Source organism: Porites lutea, chromosome 5, assembly GCF_958299795.1.
Source record: "Porites lutea chromosome 5, jaPorLute2.1, whole genome shotgun sequence".
In the NCBI taxonomy this organism is placed as follows: Eukaryota; Metazoa; Cnidaria; class Anthozoa; order Scleractinia; family Poritidae; genus Porites; species Porites lutea.
In genome coordinates this window covers 16,393,962-16,415,437 of record NC_133205.1, presented here as the reverse complement: position 1 = coordinate 16,415,437, position 21,476 = coordinate 16,393,962, and the positions used below count along the sequence as shown (strand labels likewise).

The following is a 21,476-nucleotide window of genomic DNA, read 5'->3' as shown; positions in this document are numbered from 1 at the left end:
TTGCATTTGGTAATAACTGTTAGTATGGGTACACAAACCCCTTTCTGCGGCTGGTCACTGTTATGTAAAGAATTGTGGACAACATCTTGTGAAGTTTTGAGCATGTTTTAGCTTGCTGTACTGGCCACTGCTTTTCAGTTTAGCGTAAATTTAATCGTTCATGCTTAGTTGCCACTTCTTATTACAAAAAAGAGAACGGTTGCCTGGGAAGAGTAGGGTGTAACCAAGGATGTACGCCTCGACTCTCGCTTGTTTTGTCCCAACTGCTTTTAACGACCTTGTACATGACACGAGTAAATATTTATACTTGCGCGCTTCCTTGCGCTACATACTCACTTTTTTGGGGGGGGGAGGGGGGGGGGAGAATAGGGGGTGAAACTTTCTAAGAATATGATGTGAGAGAATGGTGTGACAGAGAGGAAAACGCCGGGTCGCGAGTGGACTTGATGACGTTTCAAACAATCGATTAAAATGTGAGGAAGTCCCAGGCTACTTCCGTTTATTTACATGCTCTAAAAATATCTGAAGTGAAATTCACATATCCTGGCCAACAACTTCATATCCCCTCTGTCCCATTACTCTTTCTTGGTGGCACAGAAAATGGGAATGGAAAAATTACATTAGATAAGACCAGGGCGGTTAGACTTAGAAAACGGACCAAATACACTTTCAGGGGTACAACAACGGTTCTATCAGCTTTTAGCGAAATTGCCCAAATTTGGTTGAAAGGTTCACACCAACAGGGCTCCACAGAACTTTCTCTTAATAATACGTTGTGGTTTAGTTTACCGTTAGTTCAATTTTTTTCTTTTTTTTTTCTTTTTGTGCACTCGTGCACAAATATAACACCATTAATATATACACATACCACATCTGCAAGGGGTGAAGCTTGCATTATAATCGTAACAATTGCACAGAGAAGTCCGAGATGCGAGACCCTTGTTGCCTCTTCCGTGACTAGATGCATCAGGTATATGTACAAACAAGCCGCAGCAATTGCTGCATATATAATACTGCCCAATTCCTTACCCTTAAAAAGAGAGAAGAAAATATAAAAAAGAAGTTAACCTTAGAAAACGTTATCTGTACACGAAATGTTTCACTGAGTTCAGCGCCATTAACTTCCTGTTACAAACAGTTAATTAGGCTGGCCTGGCCATCATTACGGTGAAAGGGACCTTTGCTAAATTTATTTTCCTGGGCATTTACTTTCGTACACTGGAAAAGGGTAGAGATGACAGAAACAAATTTTGCACATGTTAGACCACGATTTCATGAACTGAAGCTCCTTCTTAAAGCAACTCAATGCAAAATCTTGGCGACAGTCCGGATAGTTGGCAGTGATCATATTCAACAGGAACACTCTGCACTCACTATAGTGGTGTACGTGTAGAGGCATGACTACATGCACATGTAAGATATGGTTGCCACAACAAGAGGTTTCTAAAATACCCTGACATTTTCCTAAAAAATCTAAAATTTCCGTGACAAGCTGAATTAACATTTTCACAAATTATTCCTGATAATGGACTGAACACTCCTCTCACAGCCATCCTCTCCTTCCATTTATTTATGGTTTCAGTAATTCACATGCAGTGTGCGTGAATTGATAGTTACTTAGCATAACGTGGCAAAAAGGATTGATTTTCTTGAAAACCCAACATAAGCTTATCGCTCAATTTTTATGAACAATATTCTACCGCTACAATATGATTCATGTCTGTAAAATGTAAAAAGAATTTTAAATGTTAGACAACAATAAAAGTGGAGGGAAAAGGAAAGATACATGTATGTATTTCAGTTCTCCCCCTGACTTCTTTCAAAGACTTAAATTTTCCCTGACTTCGAGAAAAAATTCCCTGAATGTTCACTGATCTTGTAGATTTTTTTCCCTGACCATTTTTTGACCTGGGGCTAGTCAGGTGTCAAATTTAACATGGCAAATGCATACAAGTGCAATTGCTGATAAATCTTGGCTGTTTGCTGACCTGACAAATTCACTTTACAGGGTGTAGGGGCAGTTTTTTTAAGTAAATAGATTGTACTTTTTGATAAAGCAATTGTCGCAACTTACTTATTGTCTGGATGATGCACGGGCTGGCTGTAACGCAGGCGAAGTACATTTTTGTCTTGTTTGCCAAAATCAACATTTTGATACACTGTACACTCTCTGCCACACATTAAATGAAATTTTGAAATTGAGGTAGTCTACACACAAACTCTTTTTGATCACTGCCCAAAATATTCCACCGATCACAAACACGTATTTGAAACACAAAAGATTGAACATCACAACTGTGTTCATGAAACACACCTCCATGCTGATCAGAGGGTGCATAGTTACTTATTTATTCCTATGTATAAATAAATACCTTGTTTTTACAGTAAAGAAAAAAGCAGAGCATGTAAGCAACTTGAGTCAGCATTCCAATCACATTAACAAGGATTAAAGCAGGGTCTTTAAGAATGCCATAACTTGTCCACATCAAACAACTGAAAGTCAAATAACATACATGTACAATGTTAAACAAGAGGTAACTGTAACTATTCTAGCCTCCCACGACGTCATTCTTAGGGGTTCATCACATGTTCCTGGAGGATTGCCTGACGAGCCAAAAGAACGTCTGCATGGGAGGCTGTAACAATTCAGTCCACTATGACTTTTTTCAATAACATGCATAGACTGAACTTTAACTGGTTTCTGATATTGTGATTGTGATATTAGTGATGAATATAGGGAGGATTCGGGATGGATGTTGAATGTAAAGGAGGATTCATACCCCCAGATTTACCCATCAGACTGGAAATGTTAATAAACTGAGGGCCCTCAAATGTTTAAAAGCTAGAATAAGATTCAAATAGGTGGAAATGTTAAGGGTCAGCTCAAGTTTGGACCCCTCTAATAAAAAAGTGCAGGATCCCCCCACCCCACGTATTACCAGTGCGATTTTCTCAACAATAAATTATTATTGGTCTCAAATTTGCCTTTTGTTTAATGCGATATTTTTCTATGGAAACATCATGCAAAGTCAATGCAGCGAATGGAAACAAACGACGATTGAAGCTGATTTCAAAACACTGTTTATAGAGTGGAACTATTTATATTTTATTTTCTGAGGCACTTATAATCTATATGTCTTGATACGTTAAGTTCACTTACTTGAAAAAAGTTGTAACAAATGGCAGGAGGGGAACATTTTCAGTACTTGCATTTACAACAATCTTTTTACAGGTGAATCTAATCAAGAAAAGTAAAACAAGTAAAAAAATATTTACAGTCAAACTCTTATTAAGCAGCCACCCTCTACTAAGGCAATCACTGTAATGTTCCAGAAATAGTTTCCCTAATTACTGTTAAACTGACCTGTATTAAGCATTCACATCTAATAAGCTGTCGATTGTTACACATACCTTTTCTGAGGTTCCAACAAATTATTTTTTACTGCCTTCACCTCTATTAGTTATTAGTAAAATCCAATTGACTCAGAGCCCATTCAGGCTCGAGGAATAATTGTTAAATAGTCACTTTGACAAGATGTAGTCCATACTAGTGTAATAGATACACTGTGCATGGCAATTGCTAGTCTTTTCCTTTCTTTAAGCACAAGAGGTAAAAACACTTTGAGGTCAATTTATCATGGGATAGATATTTAGCTCTAATTTAACCATCTTCATATTCTTGTAAAACTCTTAGTTTTGTCAAACCTGTATCAACCAGTTAACCTATATTACTGTTTAAAGTTAAATATGGAAGCAATCATGCAAAGCAAGGTCATTCTTCTTCAGAAAAATCTCTTCAGGCCATCAAAATGAAAGGAGTGCATGACATTTGTCACAAATATGAACCCAGTATATGGCCTTGCTCTCCATGATTCTCCCCATAGCTCAGTACAGCACCTGCCTAGTGGTTGGGAAGTCATTTGTGCAAGTCCTGTTGGGGAACCAAGATTTTTCTTTGCCCAACACTTGTGATGTGGTGATTATCACAATAATCTATTTAAACAACTGGATCTTACTTGATTCACGCAGAGTCTTTCTCAAGTACGCCAAATTAGAGCAAGTCAAACAAATGCTCTGCTAGCAGGGTGCAAATCTCCAAGACAGAACCAACTTTTAAATTTTTCAGTGCATAAGTAAATAAAAAATAGCCCATTTTCCTCAAAATCCAAAAATGATAGTGATTAGAGTACTGCTTCTGTGCCTTCCTTACACGTTTTTCATCAACAACAAAACTATTTCATCATAAAAGCGTTTAGTTGATGCACCGAACAAGTTCAGAATAAATTAGATACTCACTCCCAACGCTGTCGCATGCATAATTATAGTAATACACGTGTACATTACAGATATTACTCAGTCTGTTTTCATGCTAGAAGTGAAGTAGAAGTTCTAACAGTATGAGAGAGTTTTCTTTTAACAAGTTAAATTTCCCAAAAACTCTCTAAAGTCTTTTCCGAACTTTTCCATCGAATTAACACTAAAAAACCAAGCTTGTAACTTTTGAAGCTTTATACAACCTATACCTCAAACCAAGATCGACCTCGCCAAATATTTGTGACCTAACAAACACTTTCAAAGTTACGCCTATTACGTATTACTTATTTTCAAACATGGACTCGACATTCGGGAAGGAGAGAACACCTATAAGGGAGTCACATGGAAAACTCTAAGCTTTCGTCAAGAATTTTTAAAAACAAATTTGACGAGATATTATGGTACACTGACTCGGTAAGCTAAAGCTTATACAAATTTAATAGAATAACCTTACGTCGTAATCTTCATGTACTTACATTCCAGAGAAAAAAAATCCAACAGTGGCTATAGTTGCTGCCCATGATAAAAAGACAACCATCGACATATTCGATTGTTCGAGCGGTTTAAGAGTATAATTTTTTTCAAGGTCGAATGATGCTTCGACCATTACTTTCTTCTTCAACTCATGAGCCCGCGATCTGTACACATATACATGAGGCTTCCATAAGGCTAGGGGCTATTTCATATACGGTTACAGCTTTCGTCACCAGATGTGGCATGCACGTTGTCTTATGTTACAAATTTTTATTAATAACAGAGCTGGAATGGGCAAAATATTCGAAAAAAAGGAAGAAAAAAGAGAAAAAGTGGAAATGCCACTGGCACTTAGAGGTCACGTTACCAATGCTTCCTTTAAAAGATGAGTTGGAATCCTGCTGATGCCAAAAATTGACAGAGCACATAAAAATTAGCTTACACCCGAAATTTGAGAGGAAACGCATTAAGGCAGATATTTTATGGCACTTTGATTTTTCAACAAAGTAGTATGATTTGTATTGGCTGCCATGTTGGAGGGCATACTCTTGCCCTCCAATATGGCGGCCAAAGCTACTTTTTGGTTATATCTTGGTAAACGTTTGATAGTTACGCTCAGATGTGCTTTAAACGTTACCACATCATCTTTTCAACATTTTCCTTGAAGCTTAAGTGCAAAATTTGTGCTCAGAAAGAGGTAATTCTTAATTTTAAAAATTACATTTTGTTCACGTGACCAGCTACGAACTGAGTCCTTTTTAGAAAGTGGTGCGGGTTTGAAACACCAAATCACTATTTTTTTGTTTAAGATATGACCCACTAATTGTTTTTCGAAGGCAAAATCATATAACTTTCATTTTTATAAAAACGATGTCACATGACCTATTACTACAAATGGAGTGTTGCGCTCTCATCTCCAGACTTCGCAACATAGATGCGCGGAGTGGTTTGTGATCAAGAGCTTGCGCGTGGAGTTCTCGTGGATCGGAAATATAGTCACCGAAAGAGGTTGATTTCTGTGACCTTCGATTCACGGACCTGCCTATTCGCAATACCGTCTGTGTAAACTAAACCTTTTCATGTTTTAACCTAGATAGTGCGTTTTCGGCTTCGAGACCTACCGTGGCAAAACAAAAGAACTTGCAGGCCGAGAATTTAGTTGAGTTTGTCAGATAAAGATTCCGGCCTGCAACGATAAGGTGAGCAATCTAAGAGATTTTTCGTAATTTAATTATGGTCTTTTATTCTCCGGGATTTGTAACAAACGCTTCAAAATCAACCGCAGAGAGCCATTCAATTCAAGCATCACGGTTTGGAACTGAGTTTGTTCTGCATGAAGTGTGAAATCGTAACATGAGTTCCATTGACAGATCTGTTCCACCTTCATTCCAGATCAGTTTATTTCTATGTCCACACAACTTCATTTAAGTGTTTAAGTGCATTTAAACGAATATCCAGGATGAAATTGAACACGACTTTTTGGATAGATGCAACCGAAAATTTCCAGGAGTAATATAGATCTTCTATAAAGGTAGTCCCGTTTTCCACATTTGGAACGTTCCAAATGGAAATTCGTGTTCCATTTCTTCAAAGGCAACTTTGGTACCAGTCTTCAGGCTTTCGCGGACGTTTAATTTTTTCAGTAAAAGGAAAACATTTCTGCAAAAAAAAAAATGTTTCCCATGTTTTTCATTTTGCTTAATACTGCTTCCAAAACCGTGAACTGGCAGGTTGGTTCATGTTCATAGTAAATATCTTCCTTGTCAGATACACATGTTCCTGCCGTCTGAAATCAAATTAGGTTGGAATATAAAGGAACGACTCGTACTCCCTAAACTGCATACACAGTAATTTTTAGGGAGTTATTATAACTCCAAAAATGGAGTAAAAATTTTAGGTACAGGATAACCCCTTTAATCGGGTTATTTTAACTCCTCGATATCTGGGGTCATTTTTACTCCTGAAAAAGAGTTCTTTAAACTCCTTTTTGGAGTTAAAATCACTTTCCCAAAAATAACTCCACTGTAAGGAGTTAAACAGTAACCCCACTAGATGAGTTATTATAACTCCTTGAAAATTACTGTGTGTATAGTTTACAAATACATGAGGTTGAGACCAGTGTGTTGGGGGAATACTTTTTTTTAATCAGATGAGCCATAAAATAATACAGACACTGAGGAATTGCTTGTACATATTGCATGTCAATGCCATGGTAAAAATATTAGCGGTGCATCAATTTAATTAGTATTTCCAGTACTCATAAGCCATTTGATTAACTCATTTCACTGATTACATAAGTAATTTCTACTTTTCAAGATTTGACTTAATCAGGCAACTGACCAGTGCACTAATTCACAATTAGTTTTAGTATTTGGCTTAATTTAAGGTCAGTTTAGCTCAACCGATCGACCCAACGTACTCCTATGAATAAGCCTATTACATCAATCATAACATTTCAAGGTCAATTCTATGGAGAAGCGAAGTGATGACGTCATAGAAACTAAATTTGTGTAGTTATGGGATTGGTTGGTGTATCGAGAAAGAACAAGATGAAAAACCCTCTTGCCACAAATTAACTTGTTGGTGCAAATTGGTGGGAAGAAATAAGCACCGTTATGCTACGGACTACATATAAAGTGATCTGAGTCCATACGGGGGTTATATCTCTCCACCAATTTGCACTTACAGGCTGATTTTTGGCAAGGCAACTTTGTTCATCGTGTTCTTTCTGAAAATGACAACCATTTCCATATTTTCGCGAATGTGAACATTTGTGACATCACACTTTTCGTCTCCATTAAAAAGACGACAACAACAACAAATAAGTGATATGAACAATTCACCCACTTTTAAAACCAATTTATAGAATGTTCTACCGAAGATCAAAAGCTACCACGCCCATGTTAAATTAGCGTGGATTAAAATAATTTATGGTCTAACCATTAAATTAAAAAAAGCACTGCACAAAACTGCAGAATTGAACCTTCCCTGATTACAAAACAGACCTGCAAATTATTTTTTCGCCCAGACAGATTAATAGTTGTTACACTGTAATAGCACGAAATACTCGCAGTGTATCAACAACTTGGGCATTTTGAAAAAAAATTACTAAGCTCAAAAAGACCGAAAAAGCAGCTTGTGAAACTGAAAAAGACCTTCCGGTTGCGGCGCGGCGAGAATAGCAATACTTCTCGTCTTTCAGTTGGGACTCTGTTCACAGGCTAACAAACAAAAAGCAGCAAAGCTTATCAGAAGTCCAAGAGACTGACAACAAAAAACTCCTGCGGCATTGCAAGAGCAGGTCATAGTCAAGTCTGTTGTGTTGCATTCCTTCAATTTCCACTTTTTCTCCCGTCCATCATAAGAGTAAATCTTCGAACAGTTATTCTTGAACGATGCCACAAACGTGGGGCCTCGAACAGGCTTGGTCTTTTCTGGGAAATACTTACTAGCGTCTGTGCGCCCCCCATACGCACAGCGGTCAAGGTTGAGAAAGTAGAACACTGAGTCTGTCAAGAAAACAACATGCTTGCATTAAAATTAGGTTTTTCAAACGCATGCAGAACAGCAATTCTGCACGTGCAATGCACTCGTTTTTGTTTTTTTGGTTATTATTTTTTTTTAACGTTACTGCTCGACTTCGACGTGAAATTGCCTGATTTTTACTTTTTGTAGAGGGCGTAGGCAAACAAACAAGTGCGATATATTTTCTTCTCCCTCTGATTTTGGATAACGTTCTTAGGAATACAACTCCTGGAGAATTCGCCTTTAGCTACATTTCACAAAGATAACGAACTGGAATCAAATAATCGCGATGAAGTTTGAAGGAAAGTTTCTTTCACCGTGCAAAGCCTTTGTACAGAGGCAATTTCCATAAATCGTGCAGTCAGACGCACATGTGACATCTGACTGGTTACAACACAATCACCTCCTTTTTTTAACGCAAGCAGCTATGTCTGCTTTCCGTTTTATGCAAATGATTCCCTCCCTCCCCTCTCTTCCGACTATACTCACAAGGATGGTGGGAAACTGCCCACCTGCCCCTCCCCTAACCCATCATTTTGCCCAAAGTGTTAATGTTAGCTTAGGGGAGGGGTAGGTGGGCAGTTTCCCAGAAACCTTAATTGCCCGTTTACGCGATACCGGATAGCATTTCTCGTCGAAGCGATAAGCTACCTGCCACAGTATATCATATATGAACAGTAAGGGCCCAGGACTGGAGCAAGTCGTTGACACTCATCGAACATCGTGCGGTTGGTCGACTGGGCTTGGTGAACTAAATTACAGTCCTCACTCCTTCATATTTAGTTCTATCTCAGTGGTCTCCAGAGCTCGCTTTCACTTATTCACCTCCTTTTAGATCAGAATACCGGTTCACACTGCAAAAAGTCTGACACAGAACCTATTCCAATAGTGAAACCCCACTTTCGGCATAGGCGCGGTACAGTACAGTTTTGATCCTTTACAGAAATCGCCCCGAAATAACCGTTCTTATGTGTGCAAACGTTATAAACCAGCCTGACAAGACTCCATCATTCAGCCTGGAAGTAAAAGGGTCAATTCTCCCATGTAAAGCAACGCAGTCTTAAACGGCCCAGAACGTCATGAATGCGTTTGATGTCACATGTCTGTCGTAAATCGGTGGCTTAAAAGAAACTTACTTGTTTCGTTTCCCAATGCAGTGGGCTTTTTCTCCCCAGATGGGATCTTTTCTTCAAGTCTCAGTAACGTGAACGGTATATAATGAACATGCACGTCCTACAAGACAATGTAACCAAAACAATGAGAGAAAAAAAATACGCTGGCCATCAATAGGCAGAGGTATATATCTTTTGTAGTGTCAAGTTGAATAGCCAGATTATCTAATCGTTTGACCACTTGACTCAATTGCAAGATGTTGGCCTTTGAACCTGATGTGACTTAATAAGGGTAAACCAGTAGTTTTCACTGTGGTGGCTCACAAGGTTAGGAATACCAACTAGACAGAGTCAAACCGGTAGTTGGGTATTTACAAGCGCGACCGCGAGGAGTTGAACTCAGGAGTAAGAAGACATCCTGCTAGAAGCTAAGACGGCGAGGGAGGGGGCGGGGAGGGTCACGTGGGGGTGGATTGAAGTCTTGGCCTCCGGCTAGAATTTCATCGCTCTAACCGCTCGGCCATGCCGCCTCCACGTAAGATTAAAGGGTCTGTGTCACACCATTTGCTACCTTTTTGAAAGGCTAAAACTTTTTTCACATTAACTGAATTCCAAAAATAATGGTTTATTTAGGCATTGAAACTGTTTTTTCGTCTGTTGCAACGGATGGTAAGGATCGACATGGATTGTGAAAGTGCTTACTTTTTCAAGTTTTAATGCTCTGGCTGTGAAAATCACCGAAAAATTATTATGGTAGGTGCTTGCCGGTGAAATTTGTTTGATGTCTTCTTCAAAACTTTACAGGATCATTTTGTGTACGCACGGGAAAAGGCGCTAAGTATAATACATTCAGCACAGAATTGGCCCAAGAAAGCAATATCGGTTCGTGGAATAGCCTCAAGCCTGCGAGCAAGCTCTCCGGGGCACTTTGGCGGCGCGGCAGGAGAAGGAAGGAGAGCTTGCAACTGCGTCTCTGAAATTTGAATTCCACTTCCAATTCCCTTGTGGCTCCCCGTCGACTGAGCTGTCAGATTCCAGCCAATCAGCGAAAAATCAGTGAAAAATACGTGCCAAGGGTAATGACGTCATTACTAATGTCATCTCCGGCAATCAGCATTTCCCATCGACTTTTTCGATACAGATATTCAAATTCCACAGACGCAGTTGCAGGCTCTCCTTCCTTTTCTCGCCCCTTCGCCAGAGCGTCCTGCAGAGCTTGCTCGCAGTTCACATTTGACTGTAGGCATGGCCCATGCATGTGGAAGTGCTATTAGTTACGCTGTCGTACCTCTTCACTGGTGTTGTACATGCAGCTAAGTTGGGGTCCTGAAGAGGACCCTATTCGACATAGGTAGTATCGGAAGAGGGATCCTGGTGTAAGAAGTTCGTACATGAAAAATCCAAGTAATATAAGGAAAGTGATGAATCCAAGAATAATAAGGAACATTCCTGAAACAACAAGAAAATAATTTAAAACTTTTTTATCATTCAAAGGTAGTTAATATAGAGATTTACCAAGGCTAAACGAGAAGAATTATTACCCATAAGTCTACATCACTGCGCCAAAACGAAACGCGTGCATGCAAAGTATATGTCTGGGACTCCCTTCCCTACCCTACTAAGCTTTTTCACCCCTACCCCAGGGGGTCTATACGGACGGTGTACGCTGACGTCATAACCAAATTTCCTGGCATCGGTAGCTTTTCACTGTTTCTTTTAGGTATGGGACTCCGCTGCGGAGGCTTTGTTAAAAGGATAATAATCATAGGAATTTACAAGGTTAACCTTCAGAAACTTACATTGTATTTTGTGTACGCTATTCGTTTGCCAAAGCGAACCTGAAGGGAATGAAAGCAAGGCGTTGTGATGTAATTTAACTGTGCGCTTGAAAGGTAGACAAATGAGATTAGCGTGCGTTCTCCTAACATCGAACGCATCAAACTCCTCAAGAAAATCTCATTCATGAAAGTTTTTTCATAGTAAGATTAGGTTCGTAGACACATGTGAGTTCGGATCCAGAATTAGGTCCCCCGGGAACTTTCTTTATTTCCGATGCTGAAGTGTGATAGGTCACTCACGTTTATTTTCTTCCCATGTTGATCGATTAGAAAGGAACTCAATTGACACTCTCAAGTGTTTTATCAGTTTGTAGCCCGTGAGCACTTCGTCTGCTCCACAGCCGTTTGTTGTGTCGTCACGCAAGGCTGGAAGAGCGTTGCGTGACGACACGAAGAACACGGCTGTGAGCACTGAAATACTTCTTGAACTCCGTTCCTCAGTGCGTTTGGTGAGTGTGACCGAACTACAAGTCCGGAGGAAACTACTCTACTTCCCTCCTGACCAATAGCTGACTTGTTTCTCCATCCGTCGTCCCGAACTGTATGTAGGTAATTACAGTCAGTGACTCCTGATAACTCAAACTCTCGCTAAGTCGAAACTCGCGCTAACTCGAACTAAAATCGATTTCCCCTGGATCTCATTCACACGTTTACTGGAATTTTAAGCTCTGTAACTCGAACCTTCGATAACTCGAACCTGCCGCTAACTCGAAGTAATTTTTGTTTCCCCCCAGGCCATTTATATATAATTTTACCCTTGATAACTCGAACCATGTTTTGAGCGCTTAAAACGTGGAGGAAAAGGCAGTGTACTGGCGTCCGAAACATTGGATTTTGAAGTCTCCGGCCACTGAGGTGTTGTAGACATATAGTTCACTAGTGGAGGCTGATGTTGTTTGTCACAAATCTAACGTGAAACAACTTTACTTCTCAAAAAAGTAAAACGCATGCTCTATTTAGGCTAAATTTTGTTACAGTACGTTCTGATTTATAATCGTAAAGTATCTTAAGGTTTCAATTTTCACTTAACATTTCTACGATAAAATGGGATTAAAATGTTCACAGTACAGCAAAAACTGTTTTTCACCATACCTCCAGCTATTTTCTTCGAGCTCCCGACAACCCAAACTCCCGATAACTCGAAATTTTTTCTATTTCCCTTGAAGGTTCGATTTATCGGCAGTCGACTGTAAGTGATATGAGTTCTTCCAGTTTTGATTATAACATGTTGAGGTTTGATTATAATCGTAACTGTGTTTGCATATGAAAAGAGTTCAACTCCCACAGGAGTGGTATGGGAAACCAAAATGGCCGCCATTTCATTGTTTTGGGACGCCAATATGGCCGCCGTGACGTCATGTGAAAACACTCTATATTGACGGGAGTGCCGTATGTAAGGCTTATCCAGTCGACAGGCAACTCTCTCTAAGAAAGACGTCTTATAGAGGTGTCTGTTAAGAGATCTTTTTTTAGCATTTACCCTTTAAAGAACCAGGGAAGGCAAGACTTACGTCGACAAGTAGTCTTATTAGATTTGCCAATGGCAACCTTGATATCCATGTCGATATTTTCCAAGATGTTCTCCACTTCACTCGACAGCTGGTGACTGTTGATCCCTAGTACGATGCACACGAAACATCTAACCAAATTCACCTCATCGTGATAACGAGGCTTACAGGTTTCCATAGCCATGCCAAGCAGTGTGTGGTTTCCGATAATGAACGCTCCCAAAGGCAGATGGGACTCTGGGATGCCTGTTCCTGGCTGGCCTGTTGACGCGTAAATGCGCTCGCCTGTTCGAACCGATCCTACTATCTTTACTTTGACCATTCCGATCACACAAACGATGTCCGTCTGCCCTGTAAATAAATTGAAACTCACTGTTTCAGCTTGATGGTGTTTTTTTAAGGTTAAAGGTTAAAGGTCTGTTTATAGTGGAAAGTGCACTTAGCGTATCCAGCTAGTTTACAAGCACTCTACATAAACAATTAGAAACAAAGCTGCAAACTGTGCACGCTTATTCGTGCAGTATTTTTATGGTGTGTTTGGACAACGAAATATAACCCCATACATAGCAATAAGCACGTATTACAATCGAAAGCAAAAATCATTCGCGTCACAGTATTACAATTTTTTTATTGTTAAAAAAATGCTCAAAGTCAGATAGATCAAATAAAAAGGGAAATATGAGCATCTCCGCCGCTGGAAATATTTCCGCAGTATCATAAAGTGGATATAACAGGGACAAAAGTACTGACTAGATATGAAATCACTCAGTATGCTTGTACATGTTGTGGAAAAAAGTGGCAGCCGCGTTTATCCTAAGGCATAGCCACAGTGTTTTGTACCTATGTCTGTTTGTTGGTCTGCTATTCTCTGAAACTGCCTACGTCTGCGTCAATTGAACGTCAAGATTGCGGGACTGCTTTTTGTTGGTCCTGACAATAAGGATTACAGCTTTGGGGGAAATTGTCACCCACCTTTGTCTGTATCTAACGGAGCATGCGCTTCAACGTACGCTGACCTACTGATCACTCCAGCCATTACTGCCTGCGATGCATTTTCACTGCTCAGCGGCTCAATCGTAGCTGGTCCGTCGTCGTCCGGAAAGAAACCGACCACAACTCCCTCCTCGAGAGTTTGGTAAACATCTGAGTTTGTAAGCCTCAAATGATAGGCGATATCGCCTCTGGATGTCTGCATCATGCAACCAAAACTAAGCCTCTCGATATTTGCTTGCTGGGCTTTTAGGTGCTTTACAACTAGGTTGTCGACTTGTGACGCATCTTGATGGAAAATGAAAAAAAAAAGTTGTAAATAAGCCGGCTTGCGGAGAATTTGGGGCTAAACGAGGTAAAATTTAGTCGATCCCCCCTTTGAATGTTACTTCACTGAAGTGATCCCCCCTAATAACATTTGATGACTTTCATGATCCCGCCCCTCCCCCCCCCCCCCCCCCACCTATGTCTTTATTTTCCAAGCTAATTTGAGTGGTCCCCCCTCTGAATCCTTCCAAAGTGTTCAGTGATCCTCCCTTTTAGGGTCTCAGTTACGACTGATCCCCCTTTTGTTCTCCTAAAAATCAAGTGATCCCCCGCTTATGGGTGACCGTTAATACAAGCGTCTTTTTAGGATCTAAGGGAGCAGCAGTCAATGAGTGCGACCAACTTGAGTATTAAAGAGTGTATTAGTTTACTCGCGGAAGGGGATATGATGGGTTTTAGTTCAATTACCTTCAGAGCTTCTGGCCGTTGTCGTGGAACCAGCTGAAGAATTTGACTGTGGGGACATTGAATCTAATTGAAAGTATAAAGTATAAACATATATTCAGACAGTTTTTAAGCTACTTAATTGATATTTACTTTGTAACAAGTATTTAGGTACATGAGCGCTGATGTGGAACTTTCAGTAAAGATGAATTTTTGTCTGAGGGAAAGAAAGAGCTTCTTCTGGTCGTCAGCAGAGTAGCATGATTTTTGATTGGGCCTCGTAAGAGAAAAACTAATTCAAAGCTTGAGATTGACTACTTTCTCGTTGTTTACAGATAGACAGTCAGTCTAAAAGAAACCAATCAAAAATCACAAACAAATTCTTTGAACCCTGGATGTGAAGCGTTGCCACAAACGCGAGCAAGCATGGAATTGCTGAAAACTTGGCGTGGCATGACCCGCTTTAGCCAATCACATTATTAAGTACAGCAAAAATAGTGCCGAAGTTGCGTTCGGCAATTAATTGATAACCATTTTGGAATAGACGCTGGTGCAGATTAGAAGAGCGTAGATCTAACCTGTTGAGTCGGCCTCGGTTTGCAAGGTTTTCTGGGTGACCATTGTTGGCTGGTGCTTTCCTTGGGATACCCATCTTGCTGTGCTACTTGGACATGTGCTTGGTCTTTTGCGTTTCTCTTTAGAGTATAAGGCAGATTCTATAAAACATAGTATCAAGACACTGAGCATCGTTTTAGAAGCCGACCTATCAATGCAAAAATGGTATTTGAATGAGCGGCAAAATCAATAGGCCATTTCGAGTTGCCTCTAGCCCCTGTTTTAAAGCGAGGCTAAGTGCGAAGCCATTGATATGAAAATGATTTTTTATCCTGCTGCAAATAAAACTCGTTTTCAAAATGAAGGTTTTACACTTAGCCTCATTTGAAAGTAAGAGTTTTTGGAAAACGGAAATGGTCTATTAGGAGAATATTTAGAGGTTCACTATGGACCGTTTTACATGTATTGAGTAATAGCCATTGTTTTGCATTGAAGTAGTAATCTTATTTGATTTTGAAATAAGATAATTCGTATCTCGACGACACAAAATGTGTTACAAACTACCCGCTAGCTTCCTCTACACTCAACTGGCCGTGACATTGTAAAAAGGTTCGGAATTCTCTTTAGATTAATTGACAGTCGTTGTTTAGCTTCTTAAACTAATTCGCGAAGATTACATGATTGATGGTAGATTACTGAAAAAGGACATTGTTGTATTTTAGATTTTGAATGCATGAATATCCATTTTCGCTTTAAGAAATTATTATTATCGATTTTTATTACCTTATTGTGCATTTATTCAGGCAGTTAGCATTGGTAGTTTTTTTTGTCTGCTTTTGTAGATATACACTGTCAGTAATATGATTACCTAGGCCGGTAGGCTCGTTATTGTATTCTATTCTGGTCGATACTTTTACAATTAAGTCTTCCATTATGAAGAGCGGCAGAAGACTCTGCCACTTGACTTAATTTTCGTTGAACAGGAACTGACAGCTATATTTTGATAATAGTAATTGAGGCGGCTCCGGCTATTGTGGTCTTACTCTAGAAAGGGGTATGTTTTACACTTCTTTTCGACTAACAATATGCACCAATTAATACAATTTTTGTCATAACTTGAAAAATCAATTTTCGTACCTGCTGATTCATCGTTGATTCGTTTTGTCTTGATCAAGAAAGGCTTAGACGTGAAACACTCACTGACTTCACCATTGTCGAAGGTAACCTGAACCAGCAGCTCAAATTTGTTTCTCTCCTGCGTGTGAACCTTGGCCAATTTGTATACTGGTCGTTTGGAACCCTCAATCTCATAGACAGAATCTAGGTCCACTTGGTACTCAACCATCTACAGGAGAAAATTTTCGACTTGCTTTTTACAACTGATATCTCATGATCAGCTTTGTCGAAAACCCTAAAGGTGAATGCATGTAAGTACGTACGTCTGGAGCTTACAGAAATCTTGTACTTTTAAAATACAATTTGTGCCTCCCACGAGTTATCCCATTCGAAAACGCTTTCCTTGAACGCTATGGAATCTTGAGGCCTTTTGGGTCTTGTTTAGATTTCTTTTTAAACCTCTGACTACGACTGCACAGCTCTTGAAACTATTTTTAATCCTGTTCGATCCGAAGTAGCAGACGAAGAACCCCTAGCAGGATGTGCTACCTCATTTGATCCTTACAGTCGAACCTCCCATTAACGACCACCATAGTGGATGCGAACTACACACAGGTGGTCCCGACACATCTACTCTTTGGCAGAGAATTTATTATTGCATGTAATTTTGAAGTTATCCATACGTGTAATTCCATGTTGTCACTGAAAATTTTTCGTGTACATTGAGTGGCGTGACATACTACCAACAATTAAGAACCACACCAAGTGTCAAGCGGCGGCTCTGAAAAGATGTTAAAAACAATGAAACTACGAAACTATCAGGCCAAAAGGTGGTCGCAATTGTTATTATAGGGCTTTGGCTGGGAAAATTTGGATCGTATTTTGGTGTTTGGGATAGCTAGGCGCTTATGGTAGATGGTTGCTAGGGAGGTGTGGTCGTGAAAGAAGTTCGACCGTATTGACTTATTTTCCTATTTTATGTGCTTATTTATTTATGTTTTTATATTGCCTTACATTGCGGTTATCTTTTCTGTGCAGAATAGCCTGGATCGGCACCATGCCATTATCATCTTTTTCCAGCTTGGCAGCCTTAGTTTCTCTGCGGACCCACACACGAACATCCTTCACCTGACAATCAGAGAAAACCATAAACTTCACCTTTCCATTGATTATTCGCTGCCGTGCCTGCTTGTCTTTTCGACTCTGTTGCTTCTCGAACACGCGGTTTTCCAGATCATAGAAATCCACCTCCACTTTCGCGTCTTGTATCAAATAGCTCTGAAAATCAATCTCCGTTCCAGCGTTGAATGGAGTCACTCCAATTAAGTCGCTGACCTCTTGGTCGCAACTTGTTATTCCGCACACGTGGCCTTCACGTGACCCGGCAGTGGAAGGTTGCTGGTTGCGATGAGACGGACCTTCTGGAGTCTCGGATTGACCCGAAGAATGGCCAGAGCCTTGTCCGAAAGAAAAAACCGAGGACGATGGTAACATTTCGGTACTGCTTTCAAAATAGCCGGAGGAGGAATTGAGGCTAGTTGAGGACGAACTGTCCAGCCCGAAGATACTGTCCCAATAGACGCCCATTTGCGCCGTTTGTTGAGAACTCGTATCGAAGCCTGGAAATTTTTCATCCGTCGCCGTTTCCCTGAAACTGCTCAGATATTCCGTCTGTCTTTGAAGGCTGGTCGGCTCATCTAATCCCTGCAGTGGGGGAAAGGAATGATGCCCTGGGTAAGGCCTTGATGTGGACTGTTCTCCCGAAAACCAGCTCGGTCGACCACTCGGTGAATTCTGGAAAGGAGCTCCTGTAAAAACAAGCAGACAACAATAACATTCATAAATGATCTTTATATATACTCGAATTTCAGAGTAGCCTTCACCTTGTCCTATACTTTAGACAGATCAACCAGCATGTAAATTTTTACTGGCAGCAGATTGCCAAGTGATGTTTCTCGCCCTTTTCATATTTACCCGCGGTTTCAAGGTGGTTTTCACGTCCATGCCGAAACTGCAAGTAAAAACTGACCGTTTTCGGATACAATGGAATGTATGCCTCTTTACAGTGCTGTTTTTATGAATTTTTGTTTTGGCACATAAAAGAATTGATAGTAGTAAGTTCAGAAATTAAAACCTCGCGATCCTTTAGATCACAGAACTCAGCCCTATGTCTGTTTACATTCACGAAGTTTAAGCGCAAGAAGCGATGATTACCGACAGCAGACGCAAATAGGTAGGCTGCTGTTAGCTGTTTACCGTAGTGACGTGGTGCTTAACCTCTCTTTGTATTAGCTGAGTAAGTAAAGCACAGTAAGAGGGCCAGGGACCGGTTGGATAAAATGGCCGTAACACATGCGGGCATACGTAAAAAAATTGTTGATCTGTCAATATATTCGTTCTTTAGCACAAAAGTACTAATTGAGGACATGCACTGTTACTACGTCTCGTACTAAAGACAGGACCGCCATTTTACGCCGTCATCCAAGCCACGCAAAGGTCTCGCCATTTGTAGAGCAAAGGCAGTACCTTCATTTTTGAGTTATTTTATGACTTTGAGTATTGGTTTGGCCCTGGGAATCAAAACCACGACCTCCCTCTCTACAGTCGAAGCTCTACCGAATGTGCTTATCCTGCCGCGGTTAAAGCAGTAGAGTTGCAGGATATCGTTAGAGTTCTCTTATTTCACCTGCCCAAAAACTGTTACTTGCATCAAATACTTGGATTTTATTATTTTACAAAAACAGCCGAATTAAAGCATCACCAGTTTGAAAAAGCTTTTATAGACATTTTGTCGCTGTTTAAAATTTTTAATTCCGCTTTTGTAATCACAAAAATGCGTAGTTTATAAGCGTACAGCCAAGATTAAATTTGGCTCACTTGTGTATTTTTTTTAGAACACGTATCGTTTCAGTGAGCTCCCTTTCGAGTAAGCTATAAATACAATCACCTGATCGGGGCTGGCAAGTTCTTTAGGCTTATTAGTAACCACATGTAACCATCCTGTCCGAAGAGCCTTTCTTTCGCTTTTGGCGTACTCGAGAAAGACTCTGGTTTAATGAGATCTTTGTTGAGCATGCGCGCCATGTTGCTTTCGAACCAAGGCCTAATAGCCGAGCGCCTGTTACAGCGGGCTCGGTTATGACCATCAGTTTATCGAACAGATGCTTGCACTAGAAAAAACCGGTTTGACGAGAGAAAACAACATTGACTAGTGCAGAAGTTTGGGCTGTGGCGACTTTAGGGGCATGGCGTCATTCAGGCAGAGCCTCCAGTTTTTCCTCCTCGATCAAGAAGAGGCTATCCTCGTAGGGTGATCAGTAACAAGATGAAACCAGTACTTCGATTAACAAATCGAGCAGTTGATATTATACTAGTTACTTAAGTGAACACCGAGAACCGTGCTGTTTAGAGGTCAGCAAACATGAACTCAGTAACAGGGAATGGAACGATCGAGTCTTCAAGCTGCTTTAGTGTCACAGCGTACAAAATCGGACAGACCATTGCTTTGAGTCTGATTCTTCAGCACGCTGTTTCGTTAATGGCAAATTCTTTAATTTCCTTGTGTTGATCGTTTATAAAACGCCAACCTTAAGAAAACCGATAAATTATTTCATCGCAAACATGGCTATGTCCGATCTACTGTATTCGATATTCTGCGTCCCCTATTACCCGTCAACGTCGTACACTAACTCGTGGCTTATCGGTGGTGAGATTGGTCAGGCCTTGTGTAATCTTGTCCCTTTCTTTTCTGACGTTTCCACTTTCGTTTCGATTCAGAATCTCGTCACAATTTAAAAGATTTTTGCCAGTTACGTGGCCTCGCGACCATAACATTAAGTGAAAAATCACGCTATGATTTGATTGTGAAAATAAACGAAAAGGCATTACTTCAGCTCGACTTTTTCCATCAAGAATCTACAGAGAAGGTAACCTTCTTATGTACCGAGAACAGATAAAACGGTTAGATGACTTGTTTTTGTTGTGCCGAACTTTTGATTATTACAATGATTTATGCACCGCGGTGATCTGAGATTCACTCTGAAATTGTAGCCGAAAGGACTTCAAATTTAATGTTGCCTTTCTTGTAGATGTTTTGTTTCCCTAGGTCGTCATCTTGATTTTTATTACTGAGAGAGCTTGAATCAACTTCTGATCTAGAGAATTCCATTAAAAGCACTGTCTTCTAATCCTCTCTTGGTACAGGTAGTTACAAGGCGCTGGCGTCCCGCCAGTTGATCGTGGTAATCAGCAACATGCGTGACCGTCCTGATAACATTTGTTAATATATCTCTTTCGTTTCAAAAGTAGTAAAAAAAGATTAGTCACTTCCTTTTAGAGGCCAGAGACGAATTAAAGCATTTACTCGGGTCGGCTTCCGCTATTGGCCTGCTCAGTCGGAGAAAGAAAGTCATCAAGTCTAGAGCGTGATGTGGCTAAGATGGACGGTCGTGTGTTTGAGTGCTCCGCGTAACATCTCGTAAATTTCTAATATTAAAGTGTTCCTTCTGCTTTCTTCTATTTGTTTGGTTATCTGGTTTCGTGTGTCATATTATGCCTGAGTAATCGTTATGTACTTGCCTTGTTTTATGTTAGTTTAAATTCTATTTACAGTGTCTTCACTGTTATTTAGTCCATCAATCTTGTTGTAGCAATAAAAGTCCTCCTGATCAGCAGTGATTTTGTGAATCAGAAACAGTTGTTCAGTGATCTGAAAGATATTCCTCACCCTGGGCCAGGATGAGGAACTGATAAAGTATCATATGAAAAACAGTTTTCAGCATGACTGAAGTATGTCACGCAGCCACCGTCCCTTCCTTATATTCAAGGGAAAATACATTTTTACTTACTATCGATCCTAAAAGACGACATCCGCTTCTTTCCATCCGGATGCAAAACTGACCAATTCAAACTTCAGTTATGCGAAATACAATGCAATATAAAGCCAAGTAATAACAAATAGTGTGTTATTAAGGCGAGTCAAAACGAATATGCAAAGATAACTATTAAAGTTCTTATTTTAAGTCAGAGTGTAGTTTCCTTATCTCTCTTTTGTGAATTGTAGCCTGATTGACAGTCCACTGATTTAAAAATTAGCAACTTTGATTGTTCCGCGAAGCTTAGTTTTATAATTCAAGAATGAATCTTTGATCAGGGTAAGACTGATATCCCGGTTTATGATCTGCGCCAATTACCTTCGCGGATTGTGTGGTAACAAATCTTCAACGATTGTAGCTAGCGATCTCGGCGCAATCCAATTACGCAACTTGTTCCGGAAACTCTACCATTTCTACTTTAATTGCATAGGTAGTCTGAAAATAGCGCGCTCAAACATT

General features: G+C 40.1%; 2 protein-coding genes across 2 annotated transcripts in view; both read right to left on the bottom strand.

Moving 5' to 3' along the window:
- The window catches only part of LOC140938756 (sugar transporter SWEET1-like), a 9,102-nt gene extending 4,167 nt beyond the window's left edge, over positions 1 to 4,935 (bottom strand). The window contains exons 1-4 of the mRNA XM_073388284.1: positions 4,791 to 4,935; positions 3,161 to 3,238; positions 2,373 to 2,493; positions 869 to 1,030 (exon numbers count right to left, since the gene is read on the bottom strand). Of these exons, the coding sequence (XP_073244385.1) occupies positions 869 to 1,030; positions 2,373 to 2,493; positions 3,161 to 3,238; positions 4,791 to 4,921 (492 nt within the window). The 5' untranslated portion in view covers positions 4,922 to 4,935. The remainder of the gene's footprint in view (positions 1 to 868; positions 1,031 to 2,372; positions 2,494 to 3,160; positions 3,239 to 4,790) is intronic.
- Positions 4,936 to 7,521: 2,586 nt separating this feature from the next.
- Positions 7,522 to 19,227, bottom strand: LOC140937986 (uncharacterized). The gene is made up of 10 exons (XM_073387540.1): positions 19,179 to 19,227; positions 17,158 to 17,951; positions 16,165 to 16,372; positions 15,051 to 15,188; positions 14,497 to 14,559; positions 13,744 to 14,049; positions 12,775 to 13,122; positions 10,714 to 10,874; positions 9,450 to 9,546; positions 7,522 to 8,297 (listed from the first exon to the last, which is right to left on the bottom strand). The coding sequence occupies exons 1-10, from the start codon at positions 19,225 to 19,227 to the stop codon at positions 7,987 to 7,989; spliced, it is 2,475 nt and encodes an 824-aa protein (XP_073243641.1). The 3' UTR covers positions 7,522 to 7,986.
- Positions 19,228 to 21,476: the final 2,249 nt, after the last annotated feature.